Source organism: Molossus molossus, unplaced genomic scaffold (genome assembly GCF_014108415.1).
Source record: "Molossus molossus isolate mMolMol1 unplaced genomic scaffold, mMolMol1.p scaffold_m16_p_16, whole genome shotgun sequence".
Classification (NCBI taxonomy): Eukaryota; Metazoa; Chordata; class Mammalia; order Chiroptera; family Molossidae; genus Molossus; species Molossus molossus.
The window spans coordinates 45543321-45568531 of record NW_023425351.1 but is presented as its reverse complement, the minus strand read 5'-3'; the positions used below and the strand labels follow the sequence as shown (position 1 = coordinate 45568531).

General features: G+C 39.3%; 1 protein-coding gene across 1 annotated transcript in view; it reads left to right on the top strand.

Annotated features, from left to right (window-relative positions):
- UBR5 (ubiquitin protein ligase E3 component n-recognin 5) overlaps window positions 1-17736 on the top strand; it is a 139277-nt gene extending 121541 nt beyond the window's left edge. Inside the window, exons 49-59 of the mRNA XM_036264225.1 lie at window positions 128-239; window positions 886-1030; window positions 2942-3072; window positions 4659-4719; window positions 6862-7037; window positions 7263-7347; window positions 8666-8821; window positions 9641-9754; window positions 11216-11360; window positions 13461-13546; window positions 16570-17736. Of these exons, the coding sequence (XP_036120118.1) occupies window positions 128-239; window positions 886-1030; window positions 2942-3072; window positions 4659-4719; window positions 6862-7037; window positions 7263-7347; window positions 8666-8821; window positions 9641-9754; window positions 11216-11360; window positions 13461-13546; window positions 16570-16782 (1424 nt within the window). The 3' untranslated portion in view covers window positions 16783-17736. The remainder of the gene's footprint in view (window positions 1-127; window positions 240-885; window positions 1031-2941; window positions 3073-4658; window positions 4720-6861; window positions 7038-7262; window positions 7348-8665; window positions 8822-9640; window positions 9755-11215; window positions 11361-13460; window positions 13547-16569) is intronic.
- The last annotated feature ends 7475 nt before the right edge of the window (window positions 17737-25211 follow it).

Sequence of the window (25211 nt, the reverse complement as noted above, 5' to 3'; positions counted from 1 at the left end):
ACAGATGGTAAGGAAGATGATCTAAAGCTGTTGTTATGTCTTTCCATGTTTGCTCATGTCCTCACATTGACTTTAAATTATTTGAATTTACATTAATCTAAACAAAGTGTATTTCATTTTTTTCCAGGCTTAATGCAGAGATTAAGGAACAGAGGAGAGCGAGATCGGGAAAGGGAGAGAGAAAGGGAGATGAGGAGAAGTAGTGGCTTGCGAGCAGGTTCTCGGAGAGATCGGGATAGGTGAGATAATTTTGTATCATTTATTGAATTCTACTCTTTTGGATGAATTGAAGGTCTGTAAATAAAAGAATCTTAATTATGGACTACTTTTAGAAAATGAAAGTTAATATTTGGGTGTATACATAATAACAAATAGTGTAACCAACTGTTATTAAAATGTTCTGCTTTAAAAACTCAAGGATAGTTGAAATTATATTTGCTTTTTATTTATCCTTCTCAAGTTCTTAGTTTTTTGAAACTTCTATTAACTTCATAGCATTCTTTCTTAAGTTTGTTTTTAAAATTAAAATTGTTGCACTTAAGTTATTTAAACCTTTTAATTTTTCTCCTGGTAGAATGATTGCCATTTTACTTTTGATTATTATTTCTAGGAATTATGGGTAAGCTTTTGATTCTGGTATTTTAAGGTCCTACTCCCTTAAAATCAAATTGAACTATGCATTGTGAATTTACAGGTTTGTAAATGACAAAATCTAGACAATCTTTTATTTCCCAACCATCGTCTATTTACGTGTTCTCCCACCTTGGTGTGTCATATTGGAGCAACCTGTATGCTCTGGTTTTCTAACTTCATTACCTTTTGTGCTGATAATTTCATTTTGTAGACACAGGAAGTGAAATCATAATAGCTTTGTTCTTCTTTCAGAGACTTCAGAAGACAGCTTTCCATCGACACTAGACCCTTCAGACCAGCCTCTGAAGGGAATCCTAGTGATGATCCTGATCCTCTGCCAGCACATCGTCAGGCGCTTGGAGAAAGGCTTTATCCCCGTGTACAAGCAATGCAACCAGTATGTATAGTGCACTTAGTGCCACTTACTTGGCTGTGTGCCATTTTTGTTTTTTAAACATTTATTTTAAATCCCATGTATGTTAGGCTCTATACTAGGACTAGGACTCTTGGGCGCCATTTTTGTTTTTGAATTAAAGTTGGTATTTAAAAAATTGTCAGCTCCTAGCAAGTCATGTGATTGAGGATTGTAGTAAGAATGGAGTTTAGCCTTGGCCAGTTTGGCTCAGTGATAGAGCCTTGGGCTGTGGACCGAAGAGTCGCAGGTTCGATTCTGGTCAAGGGCACGCACCTTGGTTGCAGTTCATCCTCAGCCCTAGTCGGGTCGTGTGGGAGGCAACCAGTCGATGTGTCTTTCTCACATCGAGGTCTCTCTCTCTTTCTTCCTCCCTCTGCCCCATCTGAAGATAAAAACGGGAAAAAAGTATCCTTGGGTGAGGATTAAAAAAAATAATAATGGAGCTTGGGAGGAACATGTTTGCTGGAAGGAAACTGTATATAGCTTGAGGTTTGTTTGGTTTTCTACCCCTGCTACCTTGGTCTTCTACCTAATAAGTTTCTTGTGTGCTAAAGAATTCTCTGTGCATTGTATTTATTTGTACCCTAATTTGCACAAATTATTGTGACATTTTATTTTATTTATTTTTTAATTCTCACCTGAGGATATTTTTCCATTTGCCTTCAGATAGAGGGGCTTTGGGGGCAGTGGAGAGAGTCATTGATGTGTGTGAGAGAGAGAGAGAAACAGACAGACAGACAGACATTGACAGGTTGCCTCCTAGTAAGTGGCACTAAGTGCACTATACATACTGGTTGCATTGCTTGTCAGGTTGACTCCGACCGGGACTGGGGATGAACTGCAACAGAGGTATATGGCCTTGGCCGGAATTGAACCCGTGACTCTTTGGTCCACAGGCCAATGCTCTAACTGCTGAGCTATTGTTACAGCCAGGGCTATTGTTACATTTTAAAGTAGACTTTTTATCTGTTGTCAACCTGTAGCTAGAACATACTGCAAATATTGTATTTTACTGCTGATAGGTATTGTAACATTTTTGTTTTGAATGTTCTGTCAGAGGCTTTTTTTATAATATGAAGACAAACTGGTTGTGGTTTTTGTCTTTATACATAACTATATATATGTATACAAGTTATAGCAAAAGAATAATAAAACAGCCCTGGCCGGTTTGGCTCAGCGGTTAGAGCGTCGGCCTGCGGTCTGGAGAGACCCGGGTTCGGTTCCCGCTAAGGGCACGTACCTCGGTTGCAGTTTGTCCTCGGCCCTGGTTGGTCGTGCGGGTGGCAGCCACTCGATGTGTCCCTTCACATCGATGTTTCTCTCCTCTCTCTCTGTTCCTCTCTCTCCCTCCCACTCTACCTGAACAAAAAAATGGAAAAATGTCCTCGGGTGAGGATAAAAAAAAAAAAAAAAAGAATAATAAAACAGAGGAACCCCATTATATTTCTTTCGGTAAATCTTTAGCCTTAAATATAGGCAACTTTTTCTCTCTCCTTTCTCTTTCACTTCTTCCCTCCCTTCCTCCCCCTTTCTTTTATTCTACCCTAAATGAAAGAAATGTTTCTGGCTCTCGGAAAGGAAATAAAAACAGGGAAATTGAATATTTATATGTTTACTCCTGAAGATCAAAAGCGTTACAAAAAGGCTTATAATACAAATATTAAACTAGCTTTAACAAGACTGGGCAAGTGCATGGACTATTCATTCCCTACCAGAGTTCTCTATAATAAAGCTTCTAGTTTAATAAAATACCTTATTAGTTCAGAAATTTTTGAATTGTTATTTAAGTTTCTTACATTTCTTTTTCTTTTTGGCGGGGGGTGGGGAGGATTGCTGATTTAGACAAGAGATTTCAGAGAGTAGAGACAATTCACATTTATCCATCATTTACAGGCATTTGCAAGTAAAATCACTGGCATGTTGTTGGAATTATCCCCAGCTCAGTTGCTTCTCCTGCTAGCAAGTGAAGATTCTCTGAGAGCAAGAGTGGATGAAGCCATGGAACTCATTATTGCACATGGACGGTAATGTGTTACATTTGGGAAGGCATTTCAGTTTAGACGTTAGCTACTTTATTAGGATGTGGGTGCCACCATATCTGAGAATTTTTACTATAAAGCATAAGACTTTAAATGTCTTTTTAAGAGATATCTTAAAGTCCATGATTGAGAGAGCTAAGTTTTGCATGTATTAGAAAGGTAGAGTTTTAGCATTCCCTATGTACCTGACACTTAGAAATTGTAAGAAGTACATCTCATATTCTCCATCAGACTACCCCTCATGGCAGAAACTAAATACCTCAAGGAACTGGGGTATAGTCCCTGAGTTCTTGCCATAAGTATGAAATTTCTTTTAGGTCTCCTGATTTATCTCAATCCATGCAAGTTTTTGCTTTCTATGTGTAATATATTTGTTTTAATATAAAAATCTTAAGTTAAATTTCTAACAGTTAAATTACTTACCCTTCTTTTTCCAAGGTGACAAGTGTGACATTAGGAAGATATGTCATACTTAGTCTGTGCCTTCTATCCTGAGGCTACTCTGATACCCAGTTTGAGGCTTTGAGGTGTTACTTATTTTAGATGAAAATTTATTTTTTCTTCCTGGTCATGATTTTGAACAAGAAGATCTTAGATATAGTCCTAGAGCGACTAGATACAGTCCTAGAGCCTGGCCGGTGTGGCTCAGTGGTTGAGCGTGCACCAAGAGTTCGCTAGATTGATTCCTGGTCAGGATACATGCCCAGGTTATAGGGCCCAGTCCCCATCGGGGGCCATGCAAGAGGCAGCCAATTGATGCTCTCTCTCATCGATGTTTCTCTCTCTCTCTTCCTCTCCTTTCCTCTCTCTAAAAATCAGTAAAGGAAAAAAATAAAACAGATATAGTCCTAGAGATGGAAAGCAGCCAGTAGGTTAAGCACCGAAACTAAACAGGTCCTTCTCATTTCAGATTTTGAATGGTACAAGCCAAAAACTATTGCTTGAAATTTATTTTATTTGTTGTTACTATTTTTCTTCTCTAGACTTTATATACTATTTATTTCTCTTTCATGTCTCTGGAAGTATCAGCACACCGATATAGCTCAGCCCATTTTTATAGAAAATGTTCAGAGGAATGCACATTTTTGATAAGAGAATTTTGTAACTATATATAAGGTTTGCTAATTTAGGAGTATTTTGTATGGAATGCAAATAATATATAATACTGACTACTTTTTTCATGTGGTTTTATGGGGTGAAGAGTGATGTTATTAGTATTCCAGAATAATACACTAAAGAATTTGATTCCATTTGTGATTGCTTTCTGAACGTTTTTCTGCTCTTTACAATGCTTCTCCAAGCTTAAGCTTAAGCACTCCTACGAAGACCACATTTATTTTGTCTTAGCCTTTAGCTTATTATCTTGAATCATACACGGAACGTCTAGTGCTTTTTTATGTGTATTACTGACTTCTCTGCATTAAGACTAGTAAGTGTCCTGGATATTTATTTACTTCAGAACTTAAGTGTTTTTATAAATTTTTACAAATTTAAAATCAGAAGTTTTCTCTACACTAAATTCTAGAAGTTTCAGTTATCTGGAATGTGAAAGACTTTTTGTTTGTTTTTAGGGAAAATGGAGCTGATAGTATTCTGGATCTTGGATTGTTAGACTCCTCAGAAAAGGTTCAGGTAAGAGATATTTTGTACATGTGCTATTAATAAGCATTGGACTTTGAGTTACAAAAGGGCCATATTTATGAAGGAACTATGTCTTTATAGGTAAAATGCTTGATTTATAGTAGAGGAAAAAAAAAGATAGGTATCATATAGAATCAAGTAATAAGATTGATTCACTGTAATTCCACTTACTGGCTGCCTTGATTTGAGCACAGCCTGAATTAAGCCATAATTTAGAGATGTCATAAATTAATAGCAGAAAAGGAGAAGCAGTATGGAATCCTAGAGCTTATTCTTCAAATAAGCAGTGAGTGCCAAAGATCTGACATAGTGCATAATGCGTTTCATTCTTAAGCTACCTGAGAACTTGTCAGCCAAGATGGAGCAAACCTCCCAATATAAGCTTAATGTTTTTCACTGCTCACAAATAAAAACTCTGGACAGATACAAAATGGAACTGCTTGAGGATCCTGAATAGCACACAAATTGGAAAACGAAATCAAAACTTGAAAAACAATTGGTATGGCATTGTTTCAAGGAGGGGAGAGTAAGGCTGATCATTGTTATTCCATCTTAGCTGGAAGATAGAGCAAAATCTTTGAGAACTAACCTATAGTATAAACCACTGTCCAAGTCCCAGTTTACTTCAAATGGTGACTATGCAGGGCAGACCCTAAACAGTAAAATAAAAGGCTTTGGAAATTTAATTGGTCTTGGAACCACTGCACACAGAAGCTAAACAGGTTGATTGCCTATTAAAGCCAAAATACCAACATTCTCCATATCATTTTAACAAGACCCCAACTTTCTTTTTCTTTTTTAAATTTTTTTTTTTTTTTTTTTTTATCCTCACCCGAGGACATTTTTCCATTTTTTGTTCAGGTAGAGTGGGAGGGAGAGAGAGGAACAGAGAGAGAGAGAGAGAAACATCGATGTGAAGGGACACATCGAGTGGCTGCCACCCGCACAACCGACCAGGGCCGGGGACAAACTGCAACCGAGGTACGTGCCCTTAGCGGGAACCAAACCCCGGTCTCTCAGGACCGCAGGCCGACGCTCTAACCACTGAGCCAAACCGGCCAGGGCAACAAGACCCCAACTTTCACAACTTAATATTCAAAGTCCAGGATACACTCCAGAATTACTCAACATATAAAGAGCCAGGAAAAACTGACCAATTTTCCTAGGGAAAGAACCAATAGATACTAACTTAGAGATGACCCACATGTTGGAATTATCAAATAAATACTTTATGTCTCATGTTCTTTCTCTGAAATAAAGGTAAACACTAAGGAATGACAACATATAGACCTTCTAAGCAGAGAAATAGGAACTTTATAAGAGAACAAAAGGAAAACTTTAGAATTAAAAGTACACTGTCTGAAAGAAAATAATTCATTGGGCAGGTCAATAGAGTGAAGATGACAGAGGAAATTGTCAATTTGAAGAGAGGAAGAAATTATCCATTCTGGAAAACAAAGAGGGAAGATTTCAAACAGAACTATTTCAGGGTCCATGAATGGTCAAACATTCATGTCATTGGAGACCCAGAAAAGAGGTGAAAAAGCTTGCTGCAGAAAAAATATTTGAATAAATAATAGCTGAAACTCCCCAAATTTGATGTAAGACAGATTTATAGATTCAAGGTCAGTGAGCCATTAACAGGATAAAATGAAAGAAAACTGTGTCCAGACTCATTATAATCAAACTGCTTTTCTAAAATGAAGCAGCCGAAGAACAAACAGTGTCTTTCATAGAGGGAAACACTGATTTGAAAGACTGGATTTCTCATCAAAAACTGGGAAGATCAGAAGAGACTGGAACATCATCCTTAAAGTGTTTTAAGAATTATCAGTTCACACTTCTGTATCAGTGAAAATATCTTTAAGGAATTAAGGTGAAAGAAGGTACCAGGGTTTCATTAAAGTGATTTTATTTATATGAATAGAGAAGTTAAAGACTTAACATGCACAAGCTTTGTATGTCACAGTTCTGAAATGATGAATTAAAAAGTCTATCTTTAGTATGTTACACACATATATTTAAATATGAATATTGCTCTACCTATCTGACTTCACTTGGAGTGATTTTAAGTTCATATGTTTTGTTTTTAAAATTAATTTTAGGACTTAATCTCTGATACTCTGTTACTAGGAAAACCGAAAGCGTCATGGCTCTAGTCGAAGTGTAGTAGATATGGATCTAGATGATACAGATGATGGTGATGACAATGCCCCTTTGTTTTACCAACCTGGAAAAAGAGGATTTTATACTCCAAGACCTGGCAAAAACACAGAAGCAAGGTTGAATTGTTTCAGAAACATTGGCAGGTAAAATACTTCTAATCTTATATTTGAATTTTTAAAAACTTTCAGTTAATGAGCCTTTTAAAATACATTCATTAGTTTTTACAATGTGTACATATTCTAACTTGTACTGATTAGAAATGAGGCTATAGAAAATTTCTCAAAGTACTGTATGTATATTATCTCTATGTAATGGGTTATACATCTTCTAGATTTGTGAATTTAAATATTTCCTGTTTTTATATTTAGGATTCTCGGATTATGTCTGTTACAGAACGAACTATGTCCTATTACATTGAATAGGCATGTGATTAAAGTGTTGCTTGGTAGAAAAGTAAGTGATTTTAATGAACCGAACTATTCTTACAATCACAAAAATTTTCTAAGATAATTATATACTAGCATACTGTTTATGGCATTAATTTAATACTAAATTTTAAAACATAGCCATTATAAATAATTTTCAAGCATTTTCTTTACTCAAATCCACTATTTTTTCTATTACTATAGCAGTATCATATTATTATATATATTACTAAAAAAACAACAACTCTGGTCTGGCCGATGTGGCACAGTGGTTGAGCTTCAACCCATGCACCTGTTCAATTCCCTGTCAGGATACATGCCCAGATTGTGGGCCCAATCCCCCAGTGTGGGGCCTGTAGGAGGCAGCCAATTGATGTTCTCATCATCGATGTTTCTATCTCTCTCTCCCGCACTAAAATCAATAAAGGAAAACAAAACAAAAAACAAAACTCTGACCCTACTGAATTGTTGTTGTTGTTTTTTTAATTAACTTTTGTTAACAGATGTTTCTCCTTTTTCCCCCACTGACTTCCCCCTCATCTTCCCTCCCCCTATTGAATTCTTTAAAAAATGTTTTTATTGGTTTTTTAGAGTGGGGAAGGGAGAGAGAGAGAGAGAGAAAAACATTGATGTGATAAACATCAATCAGCTGCCTCCTGCACACCCCCTACTGGGGATCAAACCTGCAACCCCGATATGTTCCCTGACCAGGAATCAAACTGGGACCTCTCGGTCCATGGGACAATGTCAATCCACTGAGCCACACTGGCCAGGTCATATTGAATTGTTGAAAGTGTTCTAGCTAAAATGTTCTTGTGCAGAGAAGGACTGGAATTAAAGTTCAGCAACATACAAGTGTTGCTATGACTAGCCTTTAACAAGGTTTATGGAAAAGATAATGGAATCAGATAGACTCAAGTTTAACTCAATGACGTGATCTTCAGCAAGTTACTGAATTCCTTTGAGCATCAGATTTTTCATCTGGAATTAATGTTTTATAATCATTGTCCATATTAAATAGGATGCATATTTAGTTTAGGACCAGTTGCTCAGCATAATCAATAATTGGTGCTGGTTTTTGCAAATTTATAATTTTGGAACTTAAATTACACTGTAAGCTTTAAATCTTTTCAAAATGTGTGTTACATTTTTCATACTTAAAAAATTAAAATGTATTATCAGAACCAAAGATTATATTTTAACTCTTTAAATCAGTTTTTATATATTTATTGGAAGATTATTCTTTATTGGTATATCTTCAAATTATTCTTTATCCTAGATTTTAATTTATTAATGAATCCAGTGAAGGTGTTTTTTTCATAATTTTCACATGATTACTTTCTTAGGTCAATTGGCATGATTTTGCTTTTTTTGACCCTGTGATGTATGAGAGTTTGCGGCAACTTATCCTCGCTTCTCAGAGTTCAGATGCTGACGCTGTTTTCTCAGCAATGGATTTGGCTTTTGCAATTGACCTGTGTAAAGAAGAGGGTGGAGGACAGGTAATGCAATTATGTAGTTATCTGATTCTGGCAAGAGAATTTGGTTAGTCTCTTGTGCTTGTCTTATATAGAAACTATTTAGATAGATAGGGACCAAGAAGGAGAGAGAGACACACACAGAGAAAAGACACAGCTGATTAAGAGACAGAGAGAGAGTGAGAGACTGAGAGGCAGAAGAGTTTTTTATATGTACTTAGGCCTGAAATGTTTGTATCTCTTAGATACTGGTCAGATACAGAATTGTCTTTAGATTTAAAAGTTTGGAAATCACTTTATGAAGTATGTTATTCAAAGTGCTGAGGTCCCAGCAAACCTCAGCTGTTGTCTGTGGATTCCAAAGAAATAACTGGAGGACTGGCTATAAAAGACAGCTGACCTGTGAAATTTACCTCTTACTGGCTGCCACCAGTGAAGTCCCACTAAGTCCCATCCAGCCTGTGGACAGGCTGCACCAGGAGTGGCTGGCTAGTGCTGTTGTTTTGCTGCAACCCAGATTTTCCCAACACAAGGCTTTACAGAGTACAGAAAACAGAAAAATGCCATGCAGGGGCAGGGGTTCATGTGTGAGATGTAAACACTAGCTGTTTACAATCCAGGCTCACCTCTAGAAGCAGTTTCTCTCTGGCCTTTATTAGACTGAGTTGCCAGGTTCCCAAGGTCTCAGTCTGCTTACAGGTGGCCTTCACTGTATTTCTCACCAGGGAGGGAGGGGGAGTTGGACCATGGGAAGGGGCCCATGTTCTCGTTTATCATACAAACTATTAACTTATAACTGCTTTGACAGAATTGCTTTTAATCACATTGCTAAATTTTTCACAGGTTGAACTTATTCCTAATGGTGTAAATATACCAGTGACTCCCCAGAATGTGTATGAGTATGTGCGGAAATATGCAGAACACAGAATGTTAGTAGTTGCAGAACAGCCATTACATGTAAGTGTTTTCTAGAAAGTGTTACTTGACCTGATGAGGCTCTGTGTGTCTTCCTGTGTGGTAAACTAGCTCAGAGTATATTTAGCTGCCAAAGTGAATTTATTTACAGTATAAATTATACCCAAATCCAGGCCCATTACTCACTTTCGTTTCGGTGAAACTACTTGGGAAAACCATGTCAATAATAAGAAACTTAATTTGATGGGCAAAACATTGGAAAGGGTACTTACGGGGTTGAAGTGATTACTGTTTGGGGGTCCTAGGACCATCCATATTTCTGCTGACCTACTAGGTGGACTCATAGGATTCAGAGGCAGTTGTACTCATAGTTACGGTTTTTTATAGCAAAAGGACTCTCAGCAAAGCAGAGTATGGAGGCATCCAAGTGTAGGCTTCCAAAGTTCTCTCTCTGGGGACATGGGTTTTCTCAAACGAGTGTACTTCTTCCTCCAGCAGTGAATTACAGCAATACATGTGCAGTGTTTGTGCTTAGGGAAGCCTGCTTGAGAGTCAGCCTAGGGTTTTTAATTGGAGGTCAGTCCCATAAGCATATTCCTGTCTGCACAACCAGCCATGATTACTGAAAATCAGACGCCCAGAGGAAAGCACGTGTTCATCGTAAATCACATAGTTTGCACAAGTAGTCTAGGTAAGCTGTACATAAGGGTTCATTTCCCCAGTCATTCAAAATAGCCAAATCAGTTAGTAATGTAGGCGTATTCCAAAAACCAAGTTCTCAGATGTCAGCCAAGGGCCAGTCACGCCCCTCTAAAGAGGAATATCAAGCTTGCTCCATTAACTCCCCTTCTAGGATAAAATGTTTATATAGATTTAGGACTGGTAGTGTCAAGTGTTTCTGATCCTTGGGCTGGAAATAATTGTGCAGGCTCTGGAGTCATACTGTCAGGGTTCAAGTCATGGCTTCAGTACCCTTTAGCTGTGTGACATTAACAAACTACTTGAGTTCTTTGTGCCTTGTCCCTCCTCTGCAAAATGAGAGTAGGATTAAATGAATTAATTCATTTAGGGTACTTAGAACAGTTCTTGGCATGTGGTTATTTCCCAGTAAGCTTCTTGATTTTGGGTTTGTGTCGGGGAAATTTGTTTTGTTGTTATGATACCTATCTTAGGATGTTGACAGGATAGCATGTTTCACAAATTGAAGCTATTATTTATTTAATGACTACCCTGTTTGTTATTAATACAGTTTTAAAAATTACTTTAGTTAATGACTGGTATGTAATACTACCACACTTTTGAAATGAATCCTATTCATGAAGCCCTTTCCCCCCACCTTCACCTCTGTTTTGAATCTATTATTAAGAAATTAAAAATAAAGAACCTAATGTTTTTCACTCTGGTTTAAAATGAGAACAAACTGCTAAACTTAAATACTGGGCTTTAATAATAGCATGGAAAAGTACTGATAATAATAAAAGGATGATTTTTGAAATTCTCTAGGCAATGAGGAAAGGTCTACTGGATGTGCTTCCAAAAAATTCATTAGAAGATTTGACAGCAGAAGATTTTAGGCTTTTGGTAAATGGCTGTGGTGAAGTTAATGTGCAAATGCTGATCAGTTTTACCTCTTTCAATGATGAATCAGGTATGAAATTTTTATTTAAGGAATTAGCTACATATAGATAGTTTGGTCATTCAGCATTTTCTGAGTTTCTAGTTTTTAGATATTTTACAGGGCTTTGGAAATGCTGTATTACTCAAATGCTTAAAAGTTTTTTTTAACATTATTATTGCTGTTTTTTAAATGTTTTTATTGAGTTTCTCTTTTAGAGAGAGAGAAAGGGAGAGAGAGATAGAAACATCAGTGTAAGAAATATCAATCTGCTGCCTCTTGCAAGCCCCCTACTGGGGATCAAGCTCACAACTGGCATGTGCCCTGACTGGGAATCGACCTGGGACCTCTCAGTACATGGGATGAAGCTCAATCCACTGAGCCACACCAGCTGGGCTTTACATCATTATTATTATTATTTTATTTATTTATTTTTTTCCAATCCTCACCCGAGGATATCTTTCTATTTATCTTCAGATAGTGTCAAGGAGGGAGAGAGAGAAACGTTAATGTGAGGGAGAGACATTGATTGGTTGTCTCCCCCTCATGACCTGGGTTGGGACCAGACTGCAACCGAGGTACGTGTCCTTGACCTGAATCAAACTGGCAACTTTTTGGTCTGCAGGCTGATGCTCTAACCGCTGAGCAAAACCAGCCCAGGCATACATTGCTTTTTTAACATATGATTGAGAGATGATGGCTTAGCATTAGGTTATTTTTTTATTGCTTAATTTTTCTAAATTTTAAAGAATATATGGTTTGTTTAAAAAAAAGTAAAAATTCCTTGTGGTGAGCAATTGAGTGAAAAGGATTTTATATATTAATTCAGAAAAAACAATTGTGTCAGTTCTATTGAACTTACCCGATTCATGTCTCTCAAACTCTCTAAAGAATTTGCATGATGTTTACTTTGTAGAACTGGACCCAAAGCACATTTGCAAAGACAAAGCAGCACACAAACACATGGAGAATCTAGAAAAAATAAAGAGAGGTAGTGATAATCCTCCTAGAATAACATATTTGCTGCAACTCTTTCTTTTTAAAGTCCTGTAGTCTAGGAGTAGACTTTTTAGCTGTGACCATACAATAAAACACTGGAAGCTCCAAGAAATTCATTATGAGAGGATTATACCTATAGTCTAAGATTATTGATGCATTGAAGGTACCAGGTTTCCTCCTTTATTTTTAAAACAAATTCAACCAAATTATAGTAAATTAAATTTGGATAGATTTTGTTTTCTTCTTGCTTGGCAATATATAGATTATTGTATAATAGTTTTTGTGCTACTGTTTTTTAATCCTCACCTGAGGATATTTTTGCATTTAACTTCAGACAGAGCAGGAGGGAGAAAGGGAGGAGAGAGAGAGAGAGAGAGAGAGAGAGAGAGAGAGAGAGAGAGAGAGAAACATTGATGTGACAGACACATTGAGTGGCTGCCACTCACACGACCCAACCGGGGTCAGGGTCAAACTACAACTGAGGTACGTGCCCTTAGCGGGAACTGAACCCGCATCCTTCTGGTCCCCAGGCCGAAAGAGAAAAACCAGCCAGGGCTTTGCTACTTTTTAATAGAGTTTTCTATACTTCTTAGATAAGAATTTGTCTCATATACAAGTCAAAAACCTAGGAGGGGAAAGAATGTATCTCAAGATACTCCAAGTATGATCCTCAGATCAGCATCATTACCTGAAGCTTTCTAGAAATGCAGAATTTCTGGTTCCTTTCCCCTCTCTTCCCCCTAGACATAGTGAATGAGAATCTGCATTTTAAAAAGATCCCCAAGTGATTTGTAAACTCATTAAAATTTGAAAAGCAGTGACTTAAGATCATGAGAATAATTGTGACTTACAGATGGAATTTAAAGTCATGTGATTATCAGTTTTGAGACTGGTGGTTCATTTTTCTTGGACATCTTGAGTCAAGATTGACGAATAAATTACATAGAGGTTTTATATTATGCAAATGGTCCTAATTTTCTAATATTAGGAATTAGGCCTAAATAACACTTTCATTATATATACATACATAAATACGTGTGTGCGTGTGTGTGTTGTGTGTGTGTAATATACAATAAATACTCTAAAAGTATAAGTACTGATACAGTATATTGAATTTATATTCTTCATTCTTAGGAGAAAATGCTGAGAAGCTCTTACAGTTCAAGCGTTGGTTCTGGTCAATCGTAGAGAAGATGAGCATGACAGAACGACAAGATCTTGTAAGTTCAGAGAATTTGCAGAACATAATATAAAATTTTAAAATACTGTGCATGATAGCCTTTTGTTTTAAGTTTGTAATGGTTGGTTATTTTAATTTTGACTGAAGAAATTATAGAGGATCAGAAATAACAGGTAGTTTTGTTTTTCTACTCTATAGCACAGTACCTGAAGTATTAGTACAGCTGTAAGCAAAGAGCAATAAATACACCTTAGCTGTTAATATAACATTGTTAGTTCTAGAATACCAGCTTATTGTTGAGACACTTCCTCCCCTATAGTGCTTACATAGGTTGGCTACTCCATTTATTTATGTATGTATTTACTTATTTATTTAAATCCTCACCTGAGGGTATTTTTCTATTTATCTTCAGATAGAGTAGGAGGGAGGGAGAGAGAGAAATGTTGACTTGAGAGGTACACATCCACTGGTTATTTCCCGCCTGACCCTGACCAGGGCTGGGGACAAACTGCAACCCAGTATATACCCTTGACTGAATCGAACCTGTGTCTCATTGGTCCACTGATTGACACTCTAACCACTGAACCAATCTGGCTAGGGCTGGCTGCTCCTTTTATACATCCTTCATCCTTTTGACTAGTAGCAAGCCTTTGCAAAATCTCTGAATAGTATCTTGATTGCTGTCTGTATACTAGAACTAGAATAGCTTAATTGTGATATGTGGATAGTAAACCTGTGGTTTTAATCTTATTACTTATTAACTTAGAAGCATAAATTAGATAATATTAACTCTAATCATAGTGAAATGTCTGTCCTAAAGTAGGTGGAATCTGTGTCCATCCTGGAGTATATCCATAACCAAATCAACCTGCCCATTAATCTTGAAAGAGAAATTTCCACTAGACTTTCTTGTAGAATTTGAGGGACATTTCCCCTGTCGAACCAGCTTTAGTTCTCAGTAATCTAAACGAGACTGTTCGTGGGATGTATAAACATGATCTCCTGTCTAGATATAGCCCTGGTTTTATTTGAGAGGGGAAATGGTTAACTGTGCAGGAAAGCACAAAACTTGCAGTTTCCCATTTACCGTCAATTCAAGCAATAACTTATTTTGGGGAGGGGGCAGGGTCCTGCTTTTAGTATTCCTTAATCTTTACATGTATACCCCCCCTGCCCCCCTGCCCCCCCCCCACCCCCCCCACACACACACACACACACAAGCTTTCCAGTATTTCTTCACTAATATTTCAGTTTATTCAGCAGTCCTAGCTGTCACCAGGTTCTCTAGGCTTAGCTGTCCTGGTGATTTCCACTTAGATTATTCCCTACGTCATAAATTCTGCATAACTGGTTCCATATAATTTGATTTTCCCAATCGTGTGGACGCTACCAGTGCTAATATCATATGTCTTTGTTGCCTTCAGGAGCACCTAGATAACGTGTTAGGGTTATACCACTTGTAGTCAATCTTTGAATTCAGGAACCTTGTTTCCCTTAACAGGCAACATGTTAGTTCTGTAAGGCCTACCAGAAACAGAAATAGAAATGATTGGCTATCTTGTATGAATTCTAAGGTATATATTTTTATCTATTCCCTAGTTTTAATTTTCTGCTGTTTTTAAAACCAATAAATACATCCTCTGTCCAGTTAGTCAAGTTTCTGCTTTCCCTGGAAGAGAAATGTGCTAACTCTTAAGTCTTGAGAGAGACACACAGACTATTATAGAAGGCCTCAATATTTCCCTTCAACAGCTTTAATTCATGAGCTGCACTCTTTAAATGCCTGCATAAAATCTATTCCTAGGGTGTAAGCAGTATAATTGAGGTGTCTTTTCCCTCTCCTCTGCCCTTTTCCTTCACATATTGTTGGCTTTATCTTGATGTGTCTGAGGGAAAGTGCTGAGGGATATAAGAATATAACAAGTTTTCCCAAACTGTTCTCCCTTGAATTATTAGTTCTCCAAATAAATAGGATTTTGAGAATTGTTGGATTTCTCATGAAACTATTTGCTTCAGCCCTGGCCAGTTTGGCTCAGCGGTTAGAGCATCGGCCTGCGGACCAGAGTCCCGGCTTCGGTTCCCGCTAAGGGCACGTACTGTAACTTGGTTGTAGTTTGTCCCTGTCCTGGTTGGGGTTATGTGGGTGTGTCTCTCGCATTGATGTTTCTCTCTCTCTCTTCCCCCCTCTCTCCTTCCTGCTCTATCTGAAGATAAATGCAAAAATGTCCTCAGGTGAGGATTAAAAAAAAAAACTATTTGCTTCAGGAATTAGCAAATTAGTTCATTTAGGTTTCCTCTTGGATTTTGGATATATTTGTCTTTTTAGTTGTACACTGTAAATGCGTTAGATTTTAAAAGCTTTACCTTAGAGATAAGGCACTGTTTTATTACCACTGAAGAATGGTATGTATGTATATATGTATTGGGTCAGTGAGGAATGGTATGTAGTAATAAAAATAAAGGTTACAGGAAAGCATATCCTAGGTTATATTTAAGTAAAAAGTAAAGTAGAAGTTAACATTTATCTCACATCACATAAAATAGATGTGCAGTAAAACTCAAATGTTAATATGGCTTATTGCATGGATTTTGATGTATAGTGTAGATGTTTTAGTTAATTATTAAAGTTATTCTGTATCACAGTATAGCACTGAAAATACTGGGTTGTTTTGATAGTAGATAAAATACAAAATAACTTTTTTGATAAGCTGTGGATTTTGAGCCTTTTTGGGGGGAAAACTACGCATTTTTTCCATTAAGAGATACTCCATGCAATGTAGCCATGGGAAAAGACCCTTAGAGAACATTTGGTCCAACAGCCTCATGTTACAGATGAGAAACTTAAGTGTCTGAAGCATAGTCTCTTTTCTACATATTGGACATATTTTTTTCTTTTGACCCTGAACTTTTCCTTTTCAGTACAAGAAATAAATTTAAAATCCATTTCAAAATAAAACCCTTTTGTAGGTTTTAATACAATAATGGGGCTCTGTGTGTATATTGCCAGAATTAAGGTTGAATATTAATCTATTAAAAGCCAAAATTTATTATATTCCTGTTTAGGTTTACTTTTGGACATCAAGTCCATCTTTACCAGCCAGTGAAGAAGGATTTCAGCCTATGCCCTCAATCACAATAAGACCACCAGATGACCAACATCTTCCTACTGCAAATACGTGTATTTCTCGACTTTACGTCCCACTCTATTCCTCTAAACAGATTCTCAAACAGAAATTGCTACTCGCCATTAAGACCAAGAATTTTGGTTTTGTGTAGAGTATAAAAAGTGTGTACTGCTGTGTAATATTACTAGCTAATTTTGTAGATTTTTTTTCCATTTGTCTATAAAAGTTTATGGAAGTCGATGCTGTCACACCCCCTGGAGGTACCTTAAAGAGATAAAATGCAAACATTCCTTGCTGAGTTTGTAGCATAAAGGACTGAGGAGCACTAGCAACATTTGAGTTTAATGGCTTGCTAGTTAACAACTTCTGGGTCAAACCCCAGCCAAAGATGACAGCAGAACAACACAATTTACACTGTGATTTATCTTTTTGCTGAGGGGGGAAATGTAAAATGTTCTGAAAATTCACTGCTGCCTTTGTGGAAAGTGTTTCAGCAAAGGTTCTTGTATAGAGGGAATAGGGAATTTCAAAATAAAAAATTAAGTATGTTCTGTGTTTTCATTTTAACTTTTTTATGGTGTTGAATTTGTGGTTGGCTGCAATTGTGTATCATGTATATGGAACTTGTAAAAAGTTCTGGACATTCAGATCTTAGAGATAAAATCACTTTTACCTATAAAAACCACTTATTGCGGTTTATTTTGGCTGCATTGAGCTCTAGGATATTAAATGATATCACTAATATTTTGCATGTAATTGTTCATTTGAGTGAGGGCACTTTTTTGTACATATGATGGGGCCAATGCACAATACTTTATCACAATCAACTTTTTTTCACTTTGTATCCCTATTTCAATGAGCAGTCAGCCAGGAGATTACTGCACTTCAGTTCTAACTAGACATTTGTACTAAGGTATTCAGTTATGTAAACCCAGCCTGGGCACTTTCTGATAACTGTAAAATGTTTTATAAGATCATGATTATTGAAGATACATTTTGGAAAATTTTAAATGTTCGTGAGCAGCTTAACTACTTTTGTATCTAGCCTTTTTTAAGTATCTTGTTACATTTACTTTTTTAAATAAATTACAGAAGAAATGTCAAGTAATATTGAAGAAACAATAGTTTTTATTTATATAGTTGTACTTTTTTTTAAACTAAGGGCAATACACCAACTGAAAGTTTATATACACATGGACTATAAGAAACAAGAAATCCAGTCCACATTTTACAGTTAGCAGAGAATCCTGAATGGCACTGGCCAGGCCACCTTTTCTTTTTACAAATGGGGGGTAGTGAAATTGGGGCCATTACTTGGCTGTTAACTCACTTATACTTAATAACTATGTGACGGGTTCTTTTTTGATGACCCATTAATTTATGTAGGCTAGAACCAATATCTCTACATTCTTGCAGTTTTAGTAGTTGCATCTGATGGGACAATAAGAAACACAGTTTCCTTTATGAAGTCTTCAATAAAGTAACTTAGTCACTTTGCATACTGAAAATGTGGGGAGAGATTCTTTGGAATCTCTCCTACCTTTCAGTTCCTTCATAAGAGTCCTGGCCTTCGGGATGTTTTTCCTGTTCAAAGGCACTACACTTTTATTATATAACTTCCTTTAGAAGACTGAACTACATGATATTCTCAGCCTTATTGACATAATAAATATTAAAAACTGAAATGATAGTGAACTTGTATACCTTAAAACATAAAACAGCCCTGGCCAGTTTGGCTCAGCGGTTAGAGCGTCGGCCTGCGGTCCGGAGAGACCTGGGTTCGATTCCCGCTAAGGGCATGTACTTCGGTTGCAGTTTGTCCCCGGCCCTGGTTGGTCGTGCGGGTGGCAGCCACTCGATGTGTCATGTGTCCCTTTCACATCGATGTTTCTCTCTCTCTCCCTCCCACTCTATCTGTACAAAAAAAAAAGGGAAAATATCCTCGGGTGAGGATTAAAAAAAAACACATAAAACATGCTGTGTTAGGTTTGGGTAACTTAACATGGTTATTTTATAAGTAACATTGGTTTTATGTCTAAATGCTATTTCTGAGTAAATGAAATAGCAATTAGATTAAGAGCTGATCACTGATATATCTGAAATAGATAACATTTATTTATCACCTTCTGTATGTACATTATGGGATGGATAAAATAATGAAATGAGAACTAGACAGGATAAGGACATTTGAAACCCTAATTGTGAACTTATTTTTAATAATTGCTGAGAGAATGAAAATATTAAAGATTATGCGAAATGTCTTAAGTTTTCCTAAATCAAGATTTTGGTTAAAAAGTGCTTTTAGAAATATTAAAAGCAGAGTGAGGTCTTCTCCCCTGCCCACCCCAGTAAAGCATAAAATGGTTCTAAATGTAAAATAAAGTCATGTAAAATAAAGTTCTCTTTTGGTCTTGCTTAGTGATTAAACCTAATGGAATTTAAAACAAATTTAAGAAGAGAAGACCAAGAATGAACTTTACTGAGGGTTTTCAGAGTCTTGCTACTTTTACTCTTTGTTCCTAAATCATTTGAATATCAAGACTCCAGCATAATGGCTAACTTAGGGCAGACTTAAGAGAGCATTTTAAGAGTATGATTTCGCCCTGGCCGGTTTTGCTCAGTAGTTAGAGCGTTGGCCTGTGGTCCAGAGAGACCCGGGTTCGGTTCCCGCTAAGGGTACGTACCTCGGTTACAGTTTGTCCCCGGCCCTGGTTGGGTCGTGCGGGTGGCAACCACTCAATGTGTCCCTTTCACATGCATGTTTCTCTCTCTCTCTCTCTTCCTCCCACTCTATCTGAACAAAAAAATGGAGGGATGTCCTTAAGTGAGGATAAAAAAAAAAAAAAAGAGTGTGATTTCACTACTTAGCATTTGCCCCTCTTCTAGAGTGTGTTTGAAAGGCAGTAAGCAATTTCTTGGTTTAAACTCAAACTGAGGTGTCTTCCCTTGAGGCAGTTCTTGTGACTGTGTAGGCATAAGATTCTCTTGTGGAGCTTAATGCAGATCTGAATCAAATTCTTGTTCTTGTTTGGTAAATATTTTTTGTTTTGTTAATCCTCACCTGAGGATAGTTTTTCCATTGATTTGGGGGTGGGGTTCTAACGGAACCACACCATTGTTCAGTAAATCTTAGGTGGAAGACAGAAATCTTTATTCTTAAACAGCATTCCAAGTGATTCTGCAACACTGCCCAAAGAGCATTACTTTTATTTACAAATATTAATTCCTCTGTTGGTAAGCTCCCAAGGGTCAAATCTTTTCTATTTATACCCTGTGGAACCTGAATTAGGTTCTTCCTCCTAATAAAGGGCTGGTGTATACATGCCTTCAATAAACAGCCTAAGCAGTGATTGAAGATATTTTCAATGTTTACATTAACTGATGTAGGTAGACATGAACATACAGATTAATGTGGGGTTGAGGGGTTGGAAGATGGACGTTTTGTAACCTTGTGTTAAGCACTCTCAACCTCTTGTTAATGCATTCTCGAAATTCTGGCCCGCCCAAGTGCATTGGGTGCTTCATTTGCATGTGAATAAGGGTTTGTTATCTTTTGGCCTCAAGGTCTCTTCCTGTAAAAAGCAAGAGACAAAGCTAGTATGTATGGTTTTCAGTAATGCCATCTCAAATAATTTACATAAATCCACTTGTGACCTGGGGGTACCAATCTGCAAATAAATGGGACTGCGTCCAGAGATCTGGAGCATTTGCTTCTTGAAAAGCTCCCTCTCACTCCAACCAGCGTGAAGCATAGGAATCTTATGTGCCTTTCACTATCGGTTGCAAGCGGCCATAAGTAAACAGATAGATAATGCAGAAACAGCTGATACATTGCAATTGGCCTATGAGAATGCTAATGCAGATTCAGGCTGTGCTTGCTCCATTGAAGGGAAAAACCTCATGTATAGAGAATATACAGAAGCATGTCAAAATGTAGGGACAGAAATGCATCGGTCTAGAGCTTTAGCAGCTGCTCTTGAGATGTTGCCAATCGGACAATTCAATAAAAAACAACAAGGGTCCAAATTATGTTTTAATTGTGGCAAACCAGGACATTTTCAAAAGGACTGTAAAAAAGGAAAGGCCAGAGCTAGTGGCCTTCCTACTAAGCATTGACCTCGATGTGGCAAAAGGCTGCACTGGGCCAGTCAGTGTAAGTCTAAATATGACAAAAGTGGATATCCCTTGTCGGGAAACGGGAAGAAGGGCACAAGACCCAGCACACCCAGACAGCTCCCTGGGTCACCGCCTCAGGCTTTTTTCAGTCAATCAGAGGAGGGTTGGAGGTCTCCAACCCTCCGAGCCTCTATGGCAGGAAGTGCTGGCCTGGATCTTACCACCACAGAACTAACCCTTAAGGAGTCAGATGATATTTGTTTAGTTCCTACAGGAGTGTATGGCCCTTTGCTGGAGGGGAAAGTAGGTTTAGTGATTGGAAGATCTAGTTTAACAATGAAAGGATTACAAGTGATGACGTGCTCATGCTACTTTAAAATTTTTAATTACAAAACAAAAAGGGGGGAGTATGGGTGAACCCCCTGTAAATCAGCTTTCTCTGGCAATCTATACCTTAAATTTTTTAGATCGAGATCGCTTTCACACTACAGCTATGGTGCGACATTTTCAACAAAAGGCTTCTGCCACAGGGCCCAGGCCTTTAGTCCTGTACAGAGACCACAGCAAGGACCTGAACGGCAAGGTCCTGTAGAGTTCCTGGCTTGGGGGCGGGGGTATGCTTGTGTTTTGTCTCCTACAGATCCCAAGTGGCTGGCAGCTTGGTGGATAAAACCTTTCCATGAACAGGAAGGACCCGCCCTTCAACCTGACTCGCCAAATGACACAGCTGACCTTGGACACTGATAGGTCCAGGACTCAGTCCCAGGGCCCCTCTCAAACCCTTTATAGGGTTACCTGGGGACGCCTTAAGCAGTTGCAACAACGTTCTGAGGAAATGCTAACTAGAATGGGGGCTTCTCTTACCCTAGAGAATATTTTTTTGGCTTATCTAAAATCTCCACCCAATCTAGGGTAGGTATTTTATGCTGCTTGCCTATATTATCGAACCCTGCAGCAGCAGATACAACATTTGGAGGCCCCAGCAAGATTCCCTGGTGTTTTGCTCTACCAAGGGCTAGATGCCTAGGATGGGCAGCCTCTCCCGATCCAGCCGCTGGACCCCTATAGATCTGAGGGGAGGCGCCCCCTGAGTTCCAGGGCCCCGAAGATCCTACTTGGGTTTCCGACGAGCAGCCAGGAGACACCAAGACATCCCCCCAAAAGATTAAAGGAGACCCGGTAAAGCCTTCGGAGGTGTGTTCTGGGTGACCGGTCTATCTGGATGAGAGCGAGAGGGCCAGACGCAGCGCAGCCTCTCCTCTCCCGGGATCCCCCTAAGATGTTAGGTGGGGTTCAATCTGGCAAATTCTGTTCATTCAGACCCGCCACTGGGGCAGAAGGGGAGACTGATCACCTCCCAAGCGGCATAGGCGCCGCTCAGGATAGGAAATTTCTGGAAGAAAATTTGAATGGTGTGTGTGACTCTGTGAAAGTAATTGTGAGTGACCGTGCTCCACGATGTTTGTAAGCAAAAGTTTCTGTCTTGTGTGTCTTCCCTTGTTTTTGCCCTCGTCTGCCTCCCTACTGTGTCTCCCTCAACTTATGGTTAGTCCCCTATCTATGGTTAGTCTAATAGATAGCAGCCCTGGTGCCCAGAAGACCTCACTGGGTTGCATTTTGAAGCATTCTGAGAGAAGGATCTGGGGAAGGTTCTGATTCGGGCACATATACTGATAGTGGGCCCCAAAGTGGGCTCCAAGAGAAACCTGGGCAAAGGCAGGGCAGTGCCTGCGAGGCAGAGTTACAGCTAAAGGCCCGAACAACTTTCTGGCCCAAACATATACTATTTGGGCCCTTATTAGAGAGTGCCTCGTTCCTGTGTGGAAAACAAAAAGGTGGGGAAACAAGGTGTGGTAAAAGACTCGAGGAAAGCCGAGAAAGGTTATGAGTCTGTTATAACCCCCACCGTCTTCCACTATAGTTGTGATTATTTATGATTTGTAGGCCTGGAAAGAGCTCCCAACAAAAGGAAAAAATTCGCTAGATCTTACATTTTTCAGACAAGGACCTGAAGAGCCATATCTAGATTTGGTAGCTTGGTTGCTATAGGCAGTTAACAGAATAATTTATGTATCAGGGGCCATTCCTGCTGGTGGGCCACTCTGTGCATTCTGTGTGGCGCTGGGCTTTGGGACTGGGGTCGATGTGGAGAGCCCCTCGTCCTGGGAAATGGGGGTGGCGGGCGGGTGGATGGACACACAGGCACTCACCTGGAGGCCACAGGGTTCCCCCGGGAGGGCGGTCAGGCCATGGAAGGGGCGTGTTCCTCCGCCCCACGTTTGGCAGCAGCTAGTTTCCAACAGGCTTCTCTGAACTTTGGGGAGTTGAAAATAGGGTTCCCAGACACGGGCACAAAGTGCTCTTGGAGAGTTGAAAAACACTCTGCCCTGCGTAAACTTGCGCACTAGGATGACGCTCTCCTTTCCTGCGTCCTTTTGTAAACCTGGGGTCAGAGGATATTCTCCCATCCCTCTGCCCACAGTGGGACCCAAAAACTGCCGGGGGGAGGGCTTCCTTGGACACTTTTCACTGTGTTCTCCTATTTAGGCCTATTGGCTTAACTGGCTGAAATAGCAAAGGTGGTAATAGCAGCCTTAAGGGAAACAGGGCCCTCGGGGAAGGATCACCCTAGGAAGGGTCTGGATGGCAGGCCTAGGTTCTAATTAGGGGTAGAAAAGACTAGGACTAAGTCCAGTGTAGAAGATACTGGTGCAGCAGACTCAGTCCTGAACGAGCCAAATGGGCCCCTAACCGACCCCTGGACTTCAAAGAGGACTATGGACCTTGGAAGAAATACTGTGACTCATTCATTTCTGGCCATGCTGGAGTGCCCATATCCCCTACTCGAATGTGATCTTCTCCAGTGACTATTCAGTTGCTGGCCACTGCCACTCCAGGCCAGCCCCACATAATGTTCTACAAGACGTTGGCCATCAATCCTGCTAGTCTGCCTCCTGCATGATGACCCGGAGAAACCTCTACAGGACTACCTGGAGGTAGTCGACAGAGTGCAGAGAGCCTGCCCAGACCTTAAGGATGTTCCACTGCCGTCATCAGAAGAGGTATTGTTCATGGATGGGAGCAGCTATGTCCAGGAAGAAATCAGGTATGCTGAGGCAGCAGCAATAACTCTGGACCGTGTCACTTACTCTCAGTCATTAAGTAGGGGAACTTCAGCCCAATGGCCTGAACTCAGAGCCCTAATCCAGGCTCTCCGATGGGGCAAGGAAAATCTACTACAGACCAGAAAGCTAGGGAGGCAGCCCTAAAACCATGGGGCCTCTCCAGATACACTAGGTTAGAAAATGACCTGGCTAAACAAAAGCAAGCCACCCAAGAATCAATGGGTGATGGACACTGCCTGATGGGAGGTTGTTAATCCCAGAGGCTTTAGGTCAGACTTTAGTCAACCAGTTGCACCAGACTACCCACTTAGGTTACTCCAAGCTTACTAAACTCCCGAGAGACAGGTTATGTCCAGTAAAGTCACTGGGAAAGGGAGAAGGCTGAGAGAAACAGGAATGTGTGGGTCTGAGTAGGGAGAAAGAGAAGGAAAACTGGGCTGTGTGCAGACAGCAGATAGATTGAGCAAGCACTCAGGTTTATGTCAGGGAAAGCACTAGGAAAGTCTCAGAGGGTTTATGCAAGTTCAAGACAGGACCTTAAAGGAAACCTTAACCAAATTTACTTCAGAAACCAGTAAAAACTGGACCACTCTGCTCCCCCTAACTCTCTTACAGTTCTTGAAGGCCCTGTAGTCTGCCCAGAAAGCTGTCCATTCACTTGCAGAAGACTGAAAAACAACTGATGTCGCTCCTGACCACTGCAGCAGTGGCAATCTCACAATTTCAAGAAAACAAAAAGGGGGGAGATATGGGGTTGGGGGGTTGTGTTAATGCATTCTTGAAATCCTGGCCGAGGGGGGAAACCTGGCCCACCCAGGTGCATTGGGTGCTTCATTTGCATGTGAATAAGGGTTTGTTGTCTTTTGGCCTCAAGGTCTCTTCCCGTAAAAAGCAAGAGACAAAGCTAGGATGTATGGTTTGCAGTAATGCCATTTCAAATAATTTACATAAATCCACTTGTGACCTGGGGGTATCAATCTGCAAATAAATGGGATTGCATCCAGCGATCTGGAACATTTGCTCTTTTGCAAAGCTCCCTCTCACTCCAACCAGCGTATGGTTGTAGGTTCATTGCGTTGCACCGATCCCGGCAGGCTGAGAGACAGCAGATTAATTCTTCTCTAAACATCATTTGATTAATGTACACATTCATTTAAACTGTGACTTTATTCATGTCAAGATACTTTAGATGAAATATAAGGAAAGTATCTTACTTTTTTGTATTCTCACCAGAGGATATTTTTTTGCATTTATCTTCAGATAGAAGGGGGAGGGAGAGTGGGAGGAAGGGAGAGAGAGAAACATTGACATGAGAGAGACACATTGATTGGTTGCCACC